This window comes from Triticum dicoccoides, chromosome 6B (genome assembly GCF_002162155.2).
Source record: "Triticum dicoccoides isolate Atlit2015 ecotype Zavitan chromosome 6B, WEW_v2.0, whole genome shotgun sequence".
Classification (NCBI taxonomy): domain Eukaryota; kingdom Viridiplantae; phylum Streptophyta; class Magnoliopsida; order Poales; family Poaceae; genus Triticum; species Triticum dicoccoides.
In genome coordinates, this window is record NC_041391.1 from 362454847 (window position 1) to 362472552 (window position 17706).

At 48.6% G+C, this 17706-nt stretch overlaps 1 protein-coding gene across 4 annotated transcripts in view; it reads right to left on the reverse strand.

Annotated features, from left to right (window-relative positions):
* Window positions 1-17706, reverse strand: part of LOC119322140 (probable protein transport Sec1a) — an 89505-nt gene that overhangs the window by 32545 nt on the left and 39254 nt on the right. For 3 of the 4 annotated variants that reach the window (XM_037595638.1, XM_037595635.1, XM_037595639.1), the window contains exons 8-13: window positions 13160-13288; window positions 6067-6258; window positions 5907-5990; window positions 5714-5812; window positions 5561-5634; window positions 4964-5060 (exon numbers count right to left, since the gene is read on the reverse strand). In XM_037595638.1, coding sequence (XP_037451535.1) covers window positions 4964-5060; window positions 5561-5634; window positions 5714-5812; window positions 5907-5990; window positions 6067-6258; window positions 13160-13288 — 675 coding nt within the window. The remainder of the gene's footprint in view (window positions 1-4963; window positions 5061-5560; window positions 5635-5713; window positions 5813-5906; window positions 5991-6066; window positions 6259-13159; window positions 13289-17706) is intronic. The other variant, XM_037595636.1, reaches the window with a different exon arrangement.

Below are 17706 nucleotides of genomic sequence, written 5' to 3' on the forward strand. Positions count from 1 at the left end.
TTTCCTTTTTTGGGGGGGAAGGCGCGGGGGGCTGACTCTTTACCATCCCACGTGGCTGCGCTTTTCAGGCGCACTACCCCTGGCAGCCGTTTCGTTCCACCTCTCCCACATTCCGCATTTAAGGCACGTTGTGGGGGCATGGTAAAAGAGAAGATCACGACAGTTACTCTCTACCACGCGTGCCTGTGCGTTGTTTGGGCCTAGCCCAACGACGCCCTGCATGCGTGTATGGCCCAGGTTCGGGGGCTCCTGTCGGCGTACTAAATTAGGGGTCCCTTAGTACCCCAGACTTGTGCACAGGCAGTTGCAGCCCTCCGGACGGCAACGGCTTGCAAGAAGAAAACTCAACCCAAGACTCAAGATTCAACATACAAGACCGTGATGAAGACCTCCCGGCAGGTCATCGAGAAGTACTGAAGGTCAAGATTCTAGTTGCCAGCAAGCTCCGCACCGGCAAGCCAAGACCCAGCAAGCTCCTTGCCGGGAAGTCTCCCCTCCCGCTTCTCGACTGCTCCACCTCATCGACCAGCTGATGGCATGTCAAGATTAGGTGTCAAGCGGACGAGTGACTTGGGGAGGATCATCAGGACGCGTGTCAGCACGTCGCGTGCAGATCAACTTTATTGACACCCGTCTTATGGACGTGTCAACAAGATAGGCTCATCCAGGCCAACGACACAGAAGGAGAGACGCCTTTTGCCAAAGGATTGCTATCAATTCACGGTGCATTAAATGCCCTTGTCCTAGTCTGGCAGGATTAGGTTGGATAGCATCGAGGCCACTATTCACAAGATGTAATGACCATGTTGCCACTGTGGTGACCCCTTTTTGTCTATAAAAGGAGGCCCATGGCTACCTTGGCACGAGTAGTCACTTTGCTCACGCTTACACAGTAGCTGCACCTTGCTCACGTTCTTTCGGCAAGTTGCGCTTGTAACTTGAGCCCCAAGTCAATCCACCAAACAAGCAGGAGTAGGGTTTTATGCCTCCAAGGTGGCCCGACCTGAGAAAACCTCGCGTGTGAACTCTTGGATTTGCTCTCTATGCTCGTCGATCTCCCAAGCCAAGCTGCAAAGGGGCCACGCTGGTCCTATAGATTGTCGTACACCGACATCTCGTATAAGTCATCCACAGTAGCATCTCCCACAGTTGTTGCTCTTGACGAACAACACAGAGATACATGGCATCCCCCATAGACTCGTAGTGAGGGCAAAGGTGCTCCCACATCTGATATGCAGTGGGAAGGGCCACCACATCCATGGGGAGTTCAACATCCATGCTATTCACCAAGATGGAAGAGGCTCGAGCATCATCATTTGTCCATTGCTTTTACATGTGGAGCTGATTATAGTACTCTCCAGTGGCCTCCTCAAAGGCATCGAGCACCTCACGTTGCTTGGTATTATTGGCACCAGCAGGGAAGACCACCTCAGTCGGAGGAGTGAGCGGCAGAGGACAGGGCAGAGCACCTGTGAGGTGCTCCCAGACCAGCTGGCCCCTCATGTTTGAACTATCTAGGAGTACTTTCCGTTTGGATGTTGTTGGATCCAATTACACCTCTTGTATTTACTCTTGGATATGAGATGTGTACATTGTCTTGAATATCTTTTTGTTTCCCTTTGTTCTTCGTATTTTCCACCGTGTTCTTTGCGTTATTCCTCAAATCCACCTCCAATTCGTGAAGATCTGGCCACCCATACGACTTGTCGCGTATGATTTTGTATTAGGAGTGTTGAGGGAATAGCCAAAATTATACCGGGGGTTCGACCCGAGTCCTCCAAGGCAATCCACATGGACGGTCAATAAAAGTCAAAGGCAATCAACACAAGTCAAGGAGGTTAATAAAAGTCCAAGCAAGCTACGACAAGCCACCTCGGCCAACAAAATTCAAAGTGCTCAACAAGTCAAAAGAAGAAGAGCACCTAGAAAAGCAAGTCAAAGATGAAGGCAAAGGACCAAAGAAGCCCAAGCAAGAAACCCTTCATATGGTGGAGGAAATTTCCCTTTCATGGGCCACAACTCCCCTCCTAGCCCAACTAGGAGCCCATGGACCAAAGATTACCTAGTTCTAATCTCCCACCTCCTCTTTTCAAGGGTAGCCTTGGTCATTTGTCAATGACCCTGAGGCTACATATGGCCCCCATGGGCATGTAAATCATTCACTCCCATTTGAATAAACTCAAGAGGAGAGTTCTCCCCCTTCCCTAGAACCAAGGCTCGACCAAGAGGCTAGGAATCGGAGTCCAAGAGACCAAGTAAGGCTCGAACTATCGGGAGTCGTGGGACTTCAAAGCAGCAGCACTCTATGTTGTCGTGCACCGAGCACCACTCAACCACTCTTTCTCATAGGAAGTAGGTCATGCTCCAACGAGGCAACTGAAAAAACATCATTTTGTCAGTTTTTTTAGTGTATGGCGACCTTCGGTATGAGGCTGTAGTACACACCCTCGCCTACTTTATATTCATCACGCTACTAAGGATACCCCTTGACGTAAGTTGTTTCTTGAACAAGAACAAAGAGCAAGGTTGCCAAAAATTGGGTCCCCTACCCCCTCCATTTCTAGCCTCTTTTTCTGGTTTTCTTGCCTAACTCGGAAATTTCCAAAAAAAAAAGCCCAAAGTCAGTTTCGAGTGAATTGTTCGATTTCATGGGATTTGGTAGGTTTCGAGCCATGAATCTCTTGCAAAACTAGTTGATCTACCTTCCTTTCCATCCCTTGGGCACAATTTTTCTTTTTCCCCATCAAATTTCAAGCTAGAAATTATTATTTTTCTTCCTGGAAAATCCGATCCGAGTTTCCAGAACACATCTGTATTTTCCCGATTGTTTCCCCTGATTTGTCCGAACCAAACCCAAGTAGTCCCAGACAATTTCCTAGACTATTCAGACTATTCCCTAGAGGGTCTGGACGAATCCCCGGACTGTCCGGCCATACCAATAAAACTGACCAACACCCTTCGCCATTTGGCCGTAACTTCTGCATCCGAACCTCAATTTGGGTGTTCTTGGACTTGTTTTGAAGCTATCGACGTGTTGACTCAAACGACAAATGTGGTTTTGGTGATAAGCCAAATCCTTCGTTCGATACAATCGACATAGTGAATCTACGCTCGCTTGGCTCGGTGCTAAATGAACTCCTTAATTGATTCTAGGCTGCTTGTATGGGGACAGTGAAAGCAAGCGTAGGAGATCAAACTGTGAGTCGAGTACGATGGGTAAAAGGGCGACTCGTCGTAGTCAATACCCATGGTGGATATAGACTCGAGGGATCGCCTGACTGAAGTTTCCGCCGTCTGGTTGGGCGCCCAAACACGAAAGTGAAGCTTATCGATCTTGTCAGCGATGAAGTCCAGACTGCTGAAGCGAAGAGTCTTTCCTTCAGTGAAGGCAGTAGTGGGGGGTTAGACGCCCCACCGGTTCGGCGGCGAAGTCTAGGGAGCCAAGGCGGATGCCTTAGCCCAAAGTGAAGACGCCGGAACCGATGAAAGAACCCATCTGGATCCAATCTGACAAATCTATGCGCACATCCCCTACATGGCGCGCCAAACGTCAGTGTAAGGGCAGTGTATGTATAGAGAATCTAGAGGGTGCACATGAGACATGATTTTCCCCATTTTAGGCCCTCAGAGAGAGGCAACACCCTACTTTCTACCTTTGTGAATTGTATTGATGGCCGCCTTGCATGAGAGCTAGGGTTTGTGTGTTTGCACGTATGGTGTGTATGCGTAAGCATAGAGTTGGGTGAGCAGTATGGTTACACGGGCCGAAGTAGGTTTACACGGTAGAGATCCCATCGATTTACAATTTGATCTACCTACTATACATGTCTTGTATTCCAAGGTGATGGTGCGCCTCGAATTGCAGGACGACTCCTAGTCGCTACCCAGGCCCACCCTGCGGCTATTGGGTCAGATTCAGCCTACCTGACTATACATGGGAGCTATGTGAACATCACCTGGCCCCAACTCACGGCTATCTAGACGTGTTGCCTGCGTGCAGAGTTGGGCAGAGCCCACGTATCCTCCCTTCCCCCACTTACCTATACTCCACCCCCCACCCCCCACCCCCCCCCTTCCACTCTAGGGTTAGCAAAGTAGAACTAAAACCATAGAGCTTTCTCACCACCTCTCCCCTTGTGGGATGTCCCTTGTGGAGAAGGCTCCTCAATGGAGATCCAAGGCCACCTTGGGAGGTGAAGACTCTTGAGGACTACAAGAACTTCCTAGTGGAGATGATTCCTCTTGGAATATCAAGACCTCCATATCTTAGGATTGGGGATGAACATTCTTTCTTTGTTACTTCTTTTCCTTTGGATGTTGTTGGATCCAATTGCACCTTGTGTATTGACTATTGGATACGGGATGTATATGTTGGCTTGTATATCTCCCTTTGTTCTTCGTGTTTTCCCCCCATGTTCTTCGTGCTCTTCCTCAAATCCACCTCCAGATCGTGATTGGGCCACCCCTACGGGTTTGCCCCATATCATGACGCCTCTTGTGTCCAGGCCTTTTTTAGGTTACATCGAATAGGCATAAGAGCATTTACCCTCTTGTAGTCTTGTGACATAGATCTGCTCAATTCAACCTTCGTGGTTTTTTTAAGTGGCCTTGTTAACTTATCTTATTCAAGGGATTTATGAAAAGTAGTGCTCCAATGACCCCCCACAGGCCCACACAGAATAATGTGCCTCGCCAGGTAGCATCCTTCTTTTGTGCTAACCAGTTAGTGAATAAGGGAGTTGAGAATGTGGGGTTTCAAGATACCATATTTAGATGGAATTTATAAATTTAGGAGCAAGTTCCACCTTACACCATTTTCAAGTAGGTCCACAAAATACCACTTACGTTGGAAAATCTAGAGCTAATACGTCCACATGTATAGTTCTGTGTAGAAAAGAAATGCAACAGGGCAAGTACAGATCTTAAAACTTTGAACCATATCACGGACAACATAACAACCAACCTCGACATGCAGCGAAAGCTTGTCAATTTGATCAGTGTACTGTGGAAGAGCTTGAACCATTTTTTGTAGGTCTCTAGTTGATAGCTCTCCTCCGGTTCTAAAAAATTAAACAAGAGGCAAAGAGCACTAGTAAAAGAAGCCCAAAACATAACAAACAAATAATGATTCATTCAACTAAGCATAAGAAAATAGAAGTGAATCGATAATTAGAATTAGGTTGACAAGGACAGATTTAAGTTTGTTTTGGAAGTTGAGTTTTCACTTGGACTTAGGTAGTTAAATTAACTAAAAAACTAACTCTGAATCCTCCACTATATAGCTAGGCACATCATATTGCAACTATTGTGCTTGCTTATTTTTCAGTTATGAGAACAGTACATGTAGTTATGAGTTGCTGCTATTCAACCGAATTTAGTCGAAGTCACGCTTTCTCAGAATGCAACAGGTGCATTTCATTTAAATTGCTATTTTGTTCATGAGACAGAAATGAAATAGTCACAAAAAGACATGCGAAGAACAACACGAATATGAACATATTTAATGTAACAATGAGCCACCACACCTAACTATGCACTTGGTTTGAAACAGTGAACAAACCTTGCTTGCTGTAGTTGAGCAGCTTTGTTCTTCGAGACAAAATGTGTCATCTTATCATGAAGTCTTTCACTTGCCTGAAATTATATAATGGTTAATTGTATAGCTGCTGAAAGTGTGAACCACATAGAAAGATGGACTGAGAAGTGCTCTCACATCTGCTATATGGGAATGTCGAAGTTCAAGCCAAACTGGATCATGGTCCTCTAACAGGACCTCCTTTTTTTCTGAGGCTGAACCATTTTTACTTGAAACCTTTTATTCAATCACATATAAGGATCCGTAACCATTCAGGGAAACAACAGACCATAATTCCACCATTAAGAAAAAAGACCAATGGCATGCTCACCTCATGTACGTACTTGTTACCATCCATGCATAGCAGATCATGGCACATGGCATCATAAGTCCATTCATGAATTATTGGTGCGATCTGAAGTATACTAGAAAAGTGAACCAGCAGAATAAATAGCACCAGTATAGAAGTTGAACCCAGATTCACCACGTACCTGATCTACTGAACGGTCTACTATGAGAAGTTCACAAGTTTCTGTCTGCGGGAATTCAGGAATTGACGTTTTATATTTGGAGAGGTAATTCCATACACCAGCAGCAATCTTTGTGGGCACCATGTCCCTTAGTGTTGTCATTGTAGAAGCATCAATGGTCTTGGCAATGCGGTAGTGCACACGGGGAAATTCCTATAGTTTATAGAACAATACATGTCAACAATAAGCTAATAGTAAGAAGTGACCTTAGCTCACTTGGTTAGTTGAGAGGATTCACAACCCAGCCACCCAGGTTCCAGTCCTCACAGGTGTGAATTTTGGGTTCTTATTCTTTCAAAATAAAATCGATGTAAGGGCCTTCCCTACCACATTTCTTTCAAGAAAAAAAAGCGAACAGTTGCTGTGTACCAAGTTGCAACATGTCAAGCATTAGAGCTCTTGTTGAAGTTGAAAGAAAACGAACATGTATTCTTCCTCTCGCAACTCTCTTGGAATTTATCTCCAGAACACACACCATGGAAGAAACCGAGAAAACACACACACACACACATGTACCAAGGAAGAAAGCCAGCTAGCTTTGCCGAGAGGCTATCCTCCTTAGTGACACAAGTGCTACATCTTTCTACAGCCCTCATGGCCACTTTCTCATTCATCTATTCTGACTTAAATAGCCTGTACAAAGAAGACTTAGACGCACCTACTAAACCGGCCACCACGCACGGCCACTCACCCAACTAATTCCATGCACTAACTAATCACCTACATGCACTACATCCACGCCCACGTACACCGCCCTTGTAGCTCCTTTTGAATGGCCACACGACCCGGCCAAGCAGGCTAACTAACTCATGCATGTCTAACTCAACAAACTAAGCTGACTACGTGCACTTATTTCTAGCTAAACCAACCATAAGCTTGCATGTACACTAGTGATCACATCTCTACATGTGCACACACTGCCGCAACTCCGCTGGCTGACTCAACTATATGAAATAATATAATCTCAACCTAGCACTAATAACAAAGAAATCGCAGTAACAGAGTTCAAATCATCAGTTGAACTTGAACATCCACATCATCTTGTTGCTTTCTCTTATTTTTAGTACATTAATTGCGACCAAGATTGTCTGTTTTTATTTTCACCACATTATTTTTCCATGAACCAAAAGTTGCCTATTCCTCTTGAAGTATGTGGATTGTCCAACCTTCTCCATAAGTTCGGACTTTTGGTTCTACTGGTTGGTGCATGAAACTTAATATGGTAGAGCAAAAGAGGTATTGGGTTCAAGTGTTGGCTTTCACCCTTTAAACAAGAAGCATTTCTTGCCCTCTTTCTATCCACATTTAGGCCCTATCGAGCCACACATGAGAGGGGGTCCATGTGGGCAAGGCAGGGTCTTCATTGAGCTCCCTGACACATAGCATTCCTAATTTTACGCCACCAACTTAGATGAGATTGTTAAGGAAGCAACTTATCTTCATTGAAGGCCCAAGGGGCATATATATATTACACAAGACTTGAGGTGCGAGGAAAGTAAACATAGACTAATAAGGACTCCTAGACCAATACTAATACTTCCTAACCCCGCTGGAATACAAGTTGCTTATTCCTAACATGGTATTAGAGCTAGGTCAATTTTTTGCACGCTGCAACTCGTGCTATTGATCTGTCTCTCCTCTCCGATCGAAGGCGCCGGCCTCGATCTCCCGGAGTCTCCCGATCTGTTCGATCGAGTCCGGCTCGTCTTACTCCCGCTCGAAAGCCCCAATCTCCCGATCAGGATCGAAGCGCTCTTCTGGAGTCTCGCGCAAGCCCCGATCTCCCGCTCGAAGCTGCTCCCGCTCTTCTGGAGTCCCGATCTGCTCCCGCTCGAAGCCGGCGCCCGATCCGGTCCGGTCGCTCGTTCCGCCAGTGCCCGCCCGTTCCGGTCGCTCGATCCAGTCGCTCGTGTCGCCAGCGCCCGCCTGATCCAGTCGCCAGTTCCTGCCCTGAAGTCGCTACTCCCTGCTCGCGCCTGATTCCGCTGCTGGTAGTCTGCTGTCGCTGGTGCTCTCGTCGGAACTAAAAATAAAATAAAATAAAAATGTCTGCTGCATCGGGCTATGTTGCTGTCCCTCGCTGTCCGGTGATCTTTGATGGTACTAACTACACCGAGTTCACTCGCTTCATGCGCATTCACATGTGTGGCATCCGTCTCTGGGGTGTTCTTTCTGGCGAGGTCTGCTGTCCGCCACGTCCGGTTCGGTGGCCCCCACTCCGCCGACTCCATCGGTTCTTCCTACGGATGCTAATCAGGCCGCCAAGGATGCGGCTAAGCTTGCTAATGAGGCTGCTGATCGTGCTTATGATGAAAGGGTTTTGGCTTATGAGGAGGCTCTTCAGACGTATCATGGTGCTCTGTCTGTTTACACCCAGTGCCTTGATGATGATGCTCGTGCTGCAGCTGTTCTCACTGCTAGTGTTCTGCCTCAGTTTGCTTTTGAGTTTCTGGGTCTTCCTACTGTCTTTGAGATGTGGACCCGTCTTCGTCAGCGCTATCAGCCCTCTGGTGATGCCTTATACCTTTCTGTGGTCCGTCAGGAGCATGCTCTTCAGCAGGGTGACTCTACTGTTGATGACTTCTATGCACAGAGTTCTGCTATCTGGCGCCAGCTTGATTCTCTCCGCAGTGCTGGTTGTCGTACTTGCCCCTGTTGCCAGGCTGTCCAGGAAAATTTGGAGTTTCATCGCGTCTACGAGTTCCTATCTCGGCTCCGTAAGGAGTTTGAGCCCCGGCGTGCTCAGTTGTTTGCTCGTGGCCGTATTTCTCTCATGGAGGCACTTTCTGAGATTCGTGCTGAGGAGACTCGCTTACGTGGTGCTGGTTTGCTGGAGGTTCCCTCTGTGCTCGCTACTCGGTCTTCTTCCACGCCACCTGCTGCACCGACCCCTTCTCGCTCGAGTGCTCCGCCGCTCTTGCCCACTCCTTCTGGAGGCTCCGGTCGCCCCCGTCCACATTGCGATTACTGCAACAATGATGGTCATATCGAGTCCCAGTGCTACACGAAGAGGAAACACCTGCGCAAGGCGCGATCATCATCTTCAGGGACTTCGTCATCTACCTCGATAACTTCAGCCATTGCCTTGACTGAGCAGGATATTCTGAGACTTAAGCGTCTGCTCGCGGCTTCAGGTTCTTCCTCGACGGGTACTGCTGGTTCTGTGACTGATGCTTCCCGCACTGAGCAACCGCCCTCTACACAGTCAGGTACATCCCCATGGGTTCTGGACTCTGGAGCTTCTTTTCATATGTCTTCTCATTCTTCCACCTTGTCCTCTCTTCGATCGCTGGATTCTCCTGTTCATGTCTTCACTGCTGATGGTACTCCACTTTCTGTTGCTAGTAGAGGCAATCTTACCACTCCTTATTATGTTCCTGATGTTGCTCATGTTCCTCGACTTACCATGAATCTGTTTTCTGCCGGTCAACTTACTGATTTTGGTTGTCGCGTCATCCTTGACGTTGACTCTTGTTTTGTCCAGGACCGTCGCACGCACACTCTGGTTGGGGCTGGCCCTCGCCGCCGTGATTCTCAGGGTCTTTGGGAGTTGGACTGGCTTCATGTTCCTTTCGCTGCCACCACCATCGCCAGTTCCTCCTCTTCAGTCGCCTCTGTTACTGGTTCCTTCAAGCAGTGGCATCATCGACTTGGTCATCTATGTGGTTCTCGGTTGTCGTCTTTAGTTCGTCGAGGTCTTCTGGGGTCTGTCTCAGGAGATGTCTCTTTAGAGTGTCAGGGTTGTCGTCTTGGCAAGCAGATTCAGTTACCATATTCACATAGTGAGTCAGTGTCTAAGCGTCCTTTTGATTTAGTCCATTCTGATGTATGGGGTCCGGCTCCTTTCGCTTCGAAAGGTGGTCATAAATACTATATTATTTTCATAGATGATTTCTCTCGTTACACATGGCTTTATTTCATGACTTCTCGTAGTGAGGTGTTGTCTATTTATAAGCGTTTTGCTGCCATGGTTCATACTCAGTTCTCTTCACCCATTAGTGTTTTTCGTGCTGACTCCGCTGGCGAGTATATCTCTAAGATGTTGCGTGGTGTTCTTGCTGAGCAAGGAACTCTCCCTCAATTCTCTTGTCCTGGTGCTCATGCTCAGAATGGTGTGGCTGAGCGAAAGCATCGACATCTTCTGGAGACGACTCGTGCATTGATGATTGCTGCCTCTCTCCCTCCTCATTTTTGGGCTGAGGCCGTCTCCACCTCCACCTATCTTATCAATATACAACCTTCCGCTGCTCTACAGGGTGGTGTTCCTTTCGAGCGTCTTTTTGATCGTTCTCCCGATTATTCCATGCTTCGCTTGTTTGGTTGTGTTTGCTATGTTCTTCTTGCCCCTCGCGAACGCACCAAACTGACCGCTCAGTCTGTTGAGTGTGTCTTCTTAGGCTACAGTGATGAGCATAAGGGCTATCATTGTTGGGATCCTATCGGTCGTCGGATGCGTATCTCTCGAGACGTGACTTTTGATGAGTCTCGCCCCTTCTACCCATGCCCATCTTCCTCGATTTTTTCAATGGAGGATATCTCTTTCCTCACTTTTGCTGACTCACCTATCACCCCCGTCGCGCATGTGCCTATTCGTTCCACTCCCTCTGCTTCTCCACCTCTAGTTGATTTGCAGCCACCATCTTCTTCGGTCTCCTCGCCTAGCATGTCACCAGATTCTACACCTTCATCTCCAGTGACTTCTTCGTCGCCACCCCCGATTCTACCTTGGCGATTCCTCCTTCTATTGTTCCATCTTTTCCTCAGCATTACACTCGTCGTTCACTGCCTGTGGATGCCTCATTGGGTGAGTCGTCATCTTCCTCTCAGCCTACTTATGGCTTGCGTTCTCGTCCTCTTCCGCCTGTTGATCGCTATGGATTTCCCACCGCTGGTGCTGCTGTCCTTGAGCCGACTTCTTATCGTCAGGCTGTTGTTCATCCTGAATGGCAGTTTGCGACGGCAGAGGAGATTGCTGCTCTTGAACGCACTGGTACCTGGGATCTTGTTTCTCTTCCTCCCAGAGTCCGTCCCATCACTTGTAAGTGGGTCTACAAGGTTAAGACTCGCTCTGATGGTTCGCTTGAGCGTCACAAAGCTCGTCTTGTGGCTCGTGGTTTTCAGCAGGAGCATGGTCGTGATTATGACGAGACTTTTGCTCCTATGGCCCATATGACCACTGTTCGTACACTTCTTGCCGTTGCCTCTGCACGCCACTGGTCTATATCTCAGCTTGATGTTAAGAATGCTTTTCTTAATGGTGAGCTGCGTGAGGAGGTGTACATGCAGCCGCCACCTAGGTATTCTGTTCCTGATGGCATGGTATGTCGTCTTCGTCGCTCTCTCTATGGCCTTAAGCAAGTCCCCCGCGCCTGGTTTGAGCGTTTTGCCTCTGTGGTCACTACTGCTGGTTTTTCAGCAAGTGCTCATGATCCAGCATTGTTTATTCACCTTTCTCCTCGTGGTCGGACTCTTCTTCTTCTCTATGTTGATGACATGATCATCACTGGGGATGACCCCGAGTATATTGCCTTTGTAAAGGCCCGTCTTAGTGAGCAGTTTCTTATGTCTGATCTTGGACCTCTTCGCTACTTTCTTGGGATTGAAGTCTCTTCTACCTCTGATGGCTTTTTTATATCCCAGGAGAAGTATATCCAGGATCTTCTTGCTCGTGCTGCTCTTACTGACGAGCGCATTGTTGAGACTCCTATGGAGCTCAATGTTCACCTCCGTGCTACTGATGGTGATCCTCTCCCTGACCCGACGCGTTATCGTCATCTCGTTGGCAGTCTTGTCTATCTTGCTGTTACTCGTCCGGACATCTCTTATCCGGTTCATATTCTGAGTCAGTTCGTCTCTGCTCCCACATCGGTTCACTATAGTCATGTCCTTCGCGTTCTCCGATATCTTCGGGGCACGATCTCTCACCGTCTCTTCTTTCCTCGCTCCAGTTCTTTACAGCTTCAAGCCTATTCGGATGCTACGTGGGCTAGTGATCCTTCAGATCGCCGTTCACTTTGTGCTTACTGTGTTTTTCTTGGCGGTTCTCTCATTGCCTGGAAGACGAAGAAACAGATTGCAGTTTCCCGTTCGAGTGTCGAGGCTGAGTTGCGAGCAATGGCTCTTTTGACGGCAGAGGTGACTTGGTTACGGTGGTTACTTCAGGATTTTGGTGTTTCTGTCACTACACCGACTCTGCTCTTATCTGACAGTACAGGTGCTATTAGCATTGCGCGTGATCCTTTGAAGCATGAGCTCACCAAGCATATTGGTGTTGATGCTTTCCATGTGCGCGTTGGTGTGCAGGATCAGGTTATTGCTCTTCAGTATGTGCCTTCCGAGTTACAGTTGGCGGATTTCCTAACGAAGGCCCAGACTAGAGCACAACATGGCTTTTATCTCTCCAAACTCAGTGTTGTTCATCCACCATGAGTTTGAGGGGGGGTGTTAGAGTTATAATATAAGTCATGTATCCCTTTGTGTTTATCCCATTGTATAAGGGGTTTCCTGCATATGTTCCACACCTGTACATGTATATATATCGACCTATGGCCTCATGGGAATACAAGTTGCTTATTCCTAACAAAAGCCACACTGCTAGGCAGAAGCAGCAGCGAGAGCCAGCACATGCCGTGCAGGGGGGGCAGTAGTAGGAGAGCAGCACGCCTGCATGGCTGCGTACACACATGGCCAGCAGGAGCATAGGCGGGCTCGGGAGACCTGCACAAGCGGATCTGGCGGGGCGACGTTGACCGGGGCGGCAGCGATGTTATAGCAGGAAAAAAGCATCAGCGACGCGAGAGATCGGGAGGGCGAGCGGCGCCTGAAAAAAATAACCTAAGCTATAATACCATGTTAGGAAAGCAACTTATCTTCATTGAAGGCCCAAGGGGCATATATATATTACACAAGACTTGAGGTGCAAGGAAAGTAAACATAGACCAATAAGGACTCCTAGACCAGTACTAATACTTCCTAACAGAGATAAGGCACTTTTTTGCTGCTGTACCAACAATCCTAATTCGGGTAGGACTTGAAGGGGAATCAGCATACATACCCTCATAGATGCAAATACTGTAGATATACGAGTAGCCATTGCATTCAAACAAGCATTGTATTTGTTGAAGCCTTCTGCACTCTCACAGAAAAGCTCTTCCAATGCCCTTTCATGGTCAGTTATGAAACCCTGCACACAATCACCATGAGTACACTATGCCAGACAAAAGGAATTACTATAAAATTGCTGCAAGCTTAGGTACATCCATGCTCTCCCAGTAAGAATACAAGTCCTCTTTATTTTTAAACTGATTCCTAATGCAGCATCCACGTTAAACCACAGCGCCATAAAAAAAGTGTTATATCAAGGATAAATCAAGTCCGTTAGGTCTTGGCACTTGGGGCCTACGAACAGTCATGTCCTTTGGTTAAAATACACATCCTTTCGTGAAAGGATGTCTCTTCATGGAAAGACAGGTCCCTTGGTCAATGACATTGCTTCGTGAAAAGACATGCCCTTGGTGAAATGATGTCTCTTCGTGGAAAGACATTAGACAAGAAGCACAATAATTGTTAGACTAACACGATGCAAAATTCAGTTTGTAACATCCCAAAAGATGCAACCGTTGAATTGCCTTAACAGTGTGAGAAAAATAATGTACTAAAATTTAACATGTCTATTTGTTTATGCACTACAACAACATTCAACTTTGCAACTTTATGCTTAAATTTTATATATAAACATTTCAAAATAAACTCGGTGAAAACATCTAATAATACCCACAGCTAAACCTGGGCATTGACCAGGCCGGGCCGGGTTTCGGGCTGGGCTTCGCAAAGCCTGGCCTCTAAATCCCAAGGATGGACCCAACTCGGCACGGCCCGAGGCCCAAAGAAATATCTATTTTCGGATGAAAAAAATAACAAAAAAACCTATTTTCGGGATTAGATAATGTAATATATCAAAATTCATGTTTTCTGGGATTATACCTGTTTTTCCTGTAATATCCCAAAAATCATGTTTTCCCAGGCTTCAGGCCGGGCCATGGGTGAGAGAGGCCCGAGCCCGGCCTGGATGCTGGGCTTTGGGCCAAGCCTGCCGGGCCGGGCCACCCATGCACGGGTTTACCCACATCAAATCGCAGGCTTTACACTAGTATATACTCAAAAAATCGAGCAATTGACCGGAGCTCTGCCTTTTCATTAGAATTGACCAATCAATGAGAAAAATTTGCTAAAAACGATACAGTTGTGACGCGCACACACCAACCCCAAGGTTGCGTACCAGCCAAGCGGGCGACTCCACCACCCAAGTGGCTAGAGACAACACCCTACAATGCAACGGTGGATTTCGGAGGAGACAACACCCTACAATGTAACGGTGGATTTCGGAGCCGCCGCGCCTGCATCCACACTAGCCCCGAGGTAGCGCCCCAAGTGAGTCACTTGCGGTGTGGCTAGAGTAGACACCCTACAACCATCCAGTGCCGTCACTCCAACTTCCACAACGGCTCCGAGGCCACGAACCAAGCCAGCTGATAGCTCTGCCACCCAAGCGACCAGAGCCGACACTCTAAACAAGATGACAATATCTGAAGTCGTCGATCTGACTTCCACACCTGCTCCAAGGCACGCACCACCTAAGTTGATGGCTCAGTCACCCACGCGACCGGCACTGACATGGTAACTCTCCACGCGGCAGAAGCTCATATGGGTAGGTCATGGCCTCCTGAGACCATGCCTCCAAGGAGCAAGTGACAGGTAGCTCGCGCATCGCGGAGAGCAACAAACACCCTTGACTGCGGGAAATGGGTTGGAGCACCCACAGTGACGCCTCCAATGAGGGGAACGAGGCCCATGGGCGCCGCATCAGCAGTGGCAACCAACCAGGTGAGTTGTGTTTCCACCCGAGGTTCTAGCACACCCGCACCGTCACCATCAAAGGCGCACGCTACGCCACATGCCATTGCCACCGCCAACAACCGCCACTGCCACCACGCCAGCCATCGCCAAGCTACCATATATTAGGAAATATGCAACTTGTTTCCCAAGTGGTCATAGGCCAGTATATATACACGTGCTAGTATGGTACAATATGCAAAAATACAAAGGAGTACACGGCTAGAAACTACACTACTCACTAAGACGTGCCTTACCAAAGGCAATGTACTCAGGGTCGTCGCCAGTGATGATCATGTCATCAACATAGAGAAGAAGAGTCTGACCACAAGGTGAAAGGTGAACAAACAATGCAGGATCATGAGTGCTCGCCGGAAAACCAATGGCAGTCACCACAGAGGCAAAACACTCAAACCAGGCACGAGGAGCTTTCTTAAGGCCATAGATAGAGCGACGAAGATGACAGACCATGCCATCTGAAATAGAATACCCAGGTGGTAGATGCATGTAAACCTCCTCACGCAACTCACCATTAAGAAAGGCGTTCTTACCATCAAGCTGAGATACAAACCAATGGCGGACAGAGGCCACAACAAGTGTGCGAACAATGGTCATAGGGCCACGTGAGAAAAGTTTCATCGTAATCATGACCATGCTCCTGCTAAAAGACACGAGCCACAAGACGAGCTTTGTAGTGCTCAAGAGAACCATCGGAGCAAGTCTTAACCTTGTAGGCCCACTTACAAGTGTTGGGACGAACACGGGAGGAAGATAAATAAGATCCCACGTGTCAATGCGCTCAAGAGCAACAATCTCCTCTTCCATCGCAAGCTGCCACTCGGGATGAACAACAACATCATGATAAGAGGTCAGCTCAAGAAACAGTAGCACCAACGCATGAAAAACCAAGGCGATGAACAAGCGGAAGTGGACGAGGACGTAAGCCATAACTAGGCCAAGACGAGGAAGATGACACATCAGAAGTAGATGGCGCATCGTTAGCCGCATCCACAACACGTGAACGACGAGTATAAAAGTGAGAAAAAGATGGGAGAATACGAGGAATCGCCGGGATAGATTCGGGTGATGGAGCCGGGAAAGCCACCGGGGATGAAGGTGTAGAATTCTATGATAAACGAGGTAAGGAAACCATAGGAGAAGGCGGCGGCGGATCTGCAATAGTCAGAAAAGCAGGAGGCGGCGGCGGCGGACCGTCAAGATCCCAACAACAATATCCCTTATGCTAGTCACTCTATCCTAAGAAGACACATTCAACAGATCGGGCGGTCGGTTTGGTGCATTCACGGGGGGCTGAAAGGACATAGCAAACACAACCAAACAAATGAATCGCCGAATAATCAGGAGGAAGATCAAAGAGACGTCAAAAGGAACGCCAACCTGCAAAGCAGTGGATGGCTGAAGGTTGATGAGATGGTGGAAGTGGAGACACCTTCGGCCCAAAAGTGAGGCAGAAGAGAGGTGGCGATCGTCAATGCACGAGTCGTCTCAAGGTGATGATGCTTGCGCTCAGCCACGCCATTCTGAGCATCAGCACCAGGACAAGAGAAATAAGCAAGGTTACCCTGCTCAACAAGGACTCCATGCAACATGTTGCAGATATACTCTCCGGCAGAGTCAACACTGTCGGCGTTCTGGATATGGGGGTATCCAGACTTGCCTGCCTGCGGCCCACCACGTGGCTCCATCAACGGCCTGGTACGGCCCAGCTTCAGCATCAACGACTCAAGACCCTCGCGAGGGGCCAAGCCTCGCGAGGCGGGCAACACCAAGACCCCCGGGGGGATCGGCCTCTGCAGGCTGGCTCCCGAGGGGCGGAGAGTTCTATGCAAGGTGCACCTCATGAGGCTTAGCTGACGTGAGCCATGACGACCAAGGCCAGGCGGGCGCCAGGCAGGTGCCAGCGGGCACAGAGCGCCAGTTTCCTCTTCGGTGCAAGGGAGGCAAGCCGCGAGCGCGGAGTCCCGAGGAATCAGCCAAAGATTTCCATTCTGGTGCAACAAGACCAAGACCACCAGGACGGCAGGACGAAGGTCATCACCAAGCCCACCACGGCGTCACGACCAGGGGCTTTTCGCAGGCGAAGACCACTTTAGTCAGGATAAGTTGTACTGCTTGTCCCCTCTCAAATCCGGCCGTTGTGGGATCCCTTCCCGCCAACATTTGGAAAGAGGACCAAGGCCACTATAAATAGGACTTAGCCGCCACCATAGAGGGGGGGATCGAGTTGAGAGCAAAGGGCATCGGATCCACCCTCACCTGACCACCTCACCAGCTCTCTTGAGCTCAAGAACACCTCACTTCCTGAGGCTTGTTCATCCACTGTACTAGTTCATCCTTAGCCCCTCGAGGCAATCCACCAAAACGCTGGAGTAGGGTATTACAAAGCAAGGTGGCCCGAACCAGGATAAACTGTTGTGTCTCTTTGTCTCTTCGAGCCCGTCGCGCTAGGCTTAGGAGGCTTGCGAGTAGGCAGGCTGGGTAGGTTGAGATCTCCACATGCACCCCAGAGTTCGAACCTTCAAGGTTTGCGGAACCCGTAATCCGACATTTGGCGCGCCAGGTGGGGGTGCGTCGGATCTCCTCTTCCGTCGACCAGTCCTCCGCCGCTCCACCAACGCCATGACCGATGCCCCGAGGGCGCACGTCGAGCACTGGGTTGCCCGGGCCTCCTCGATAGTGCCCGCCGAC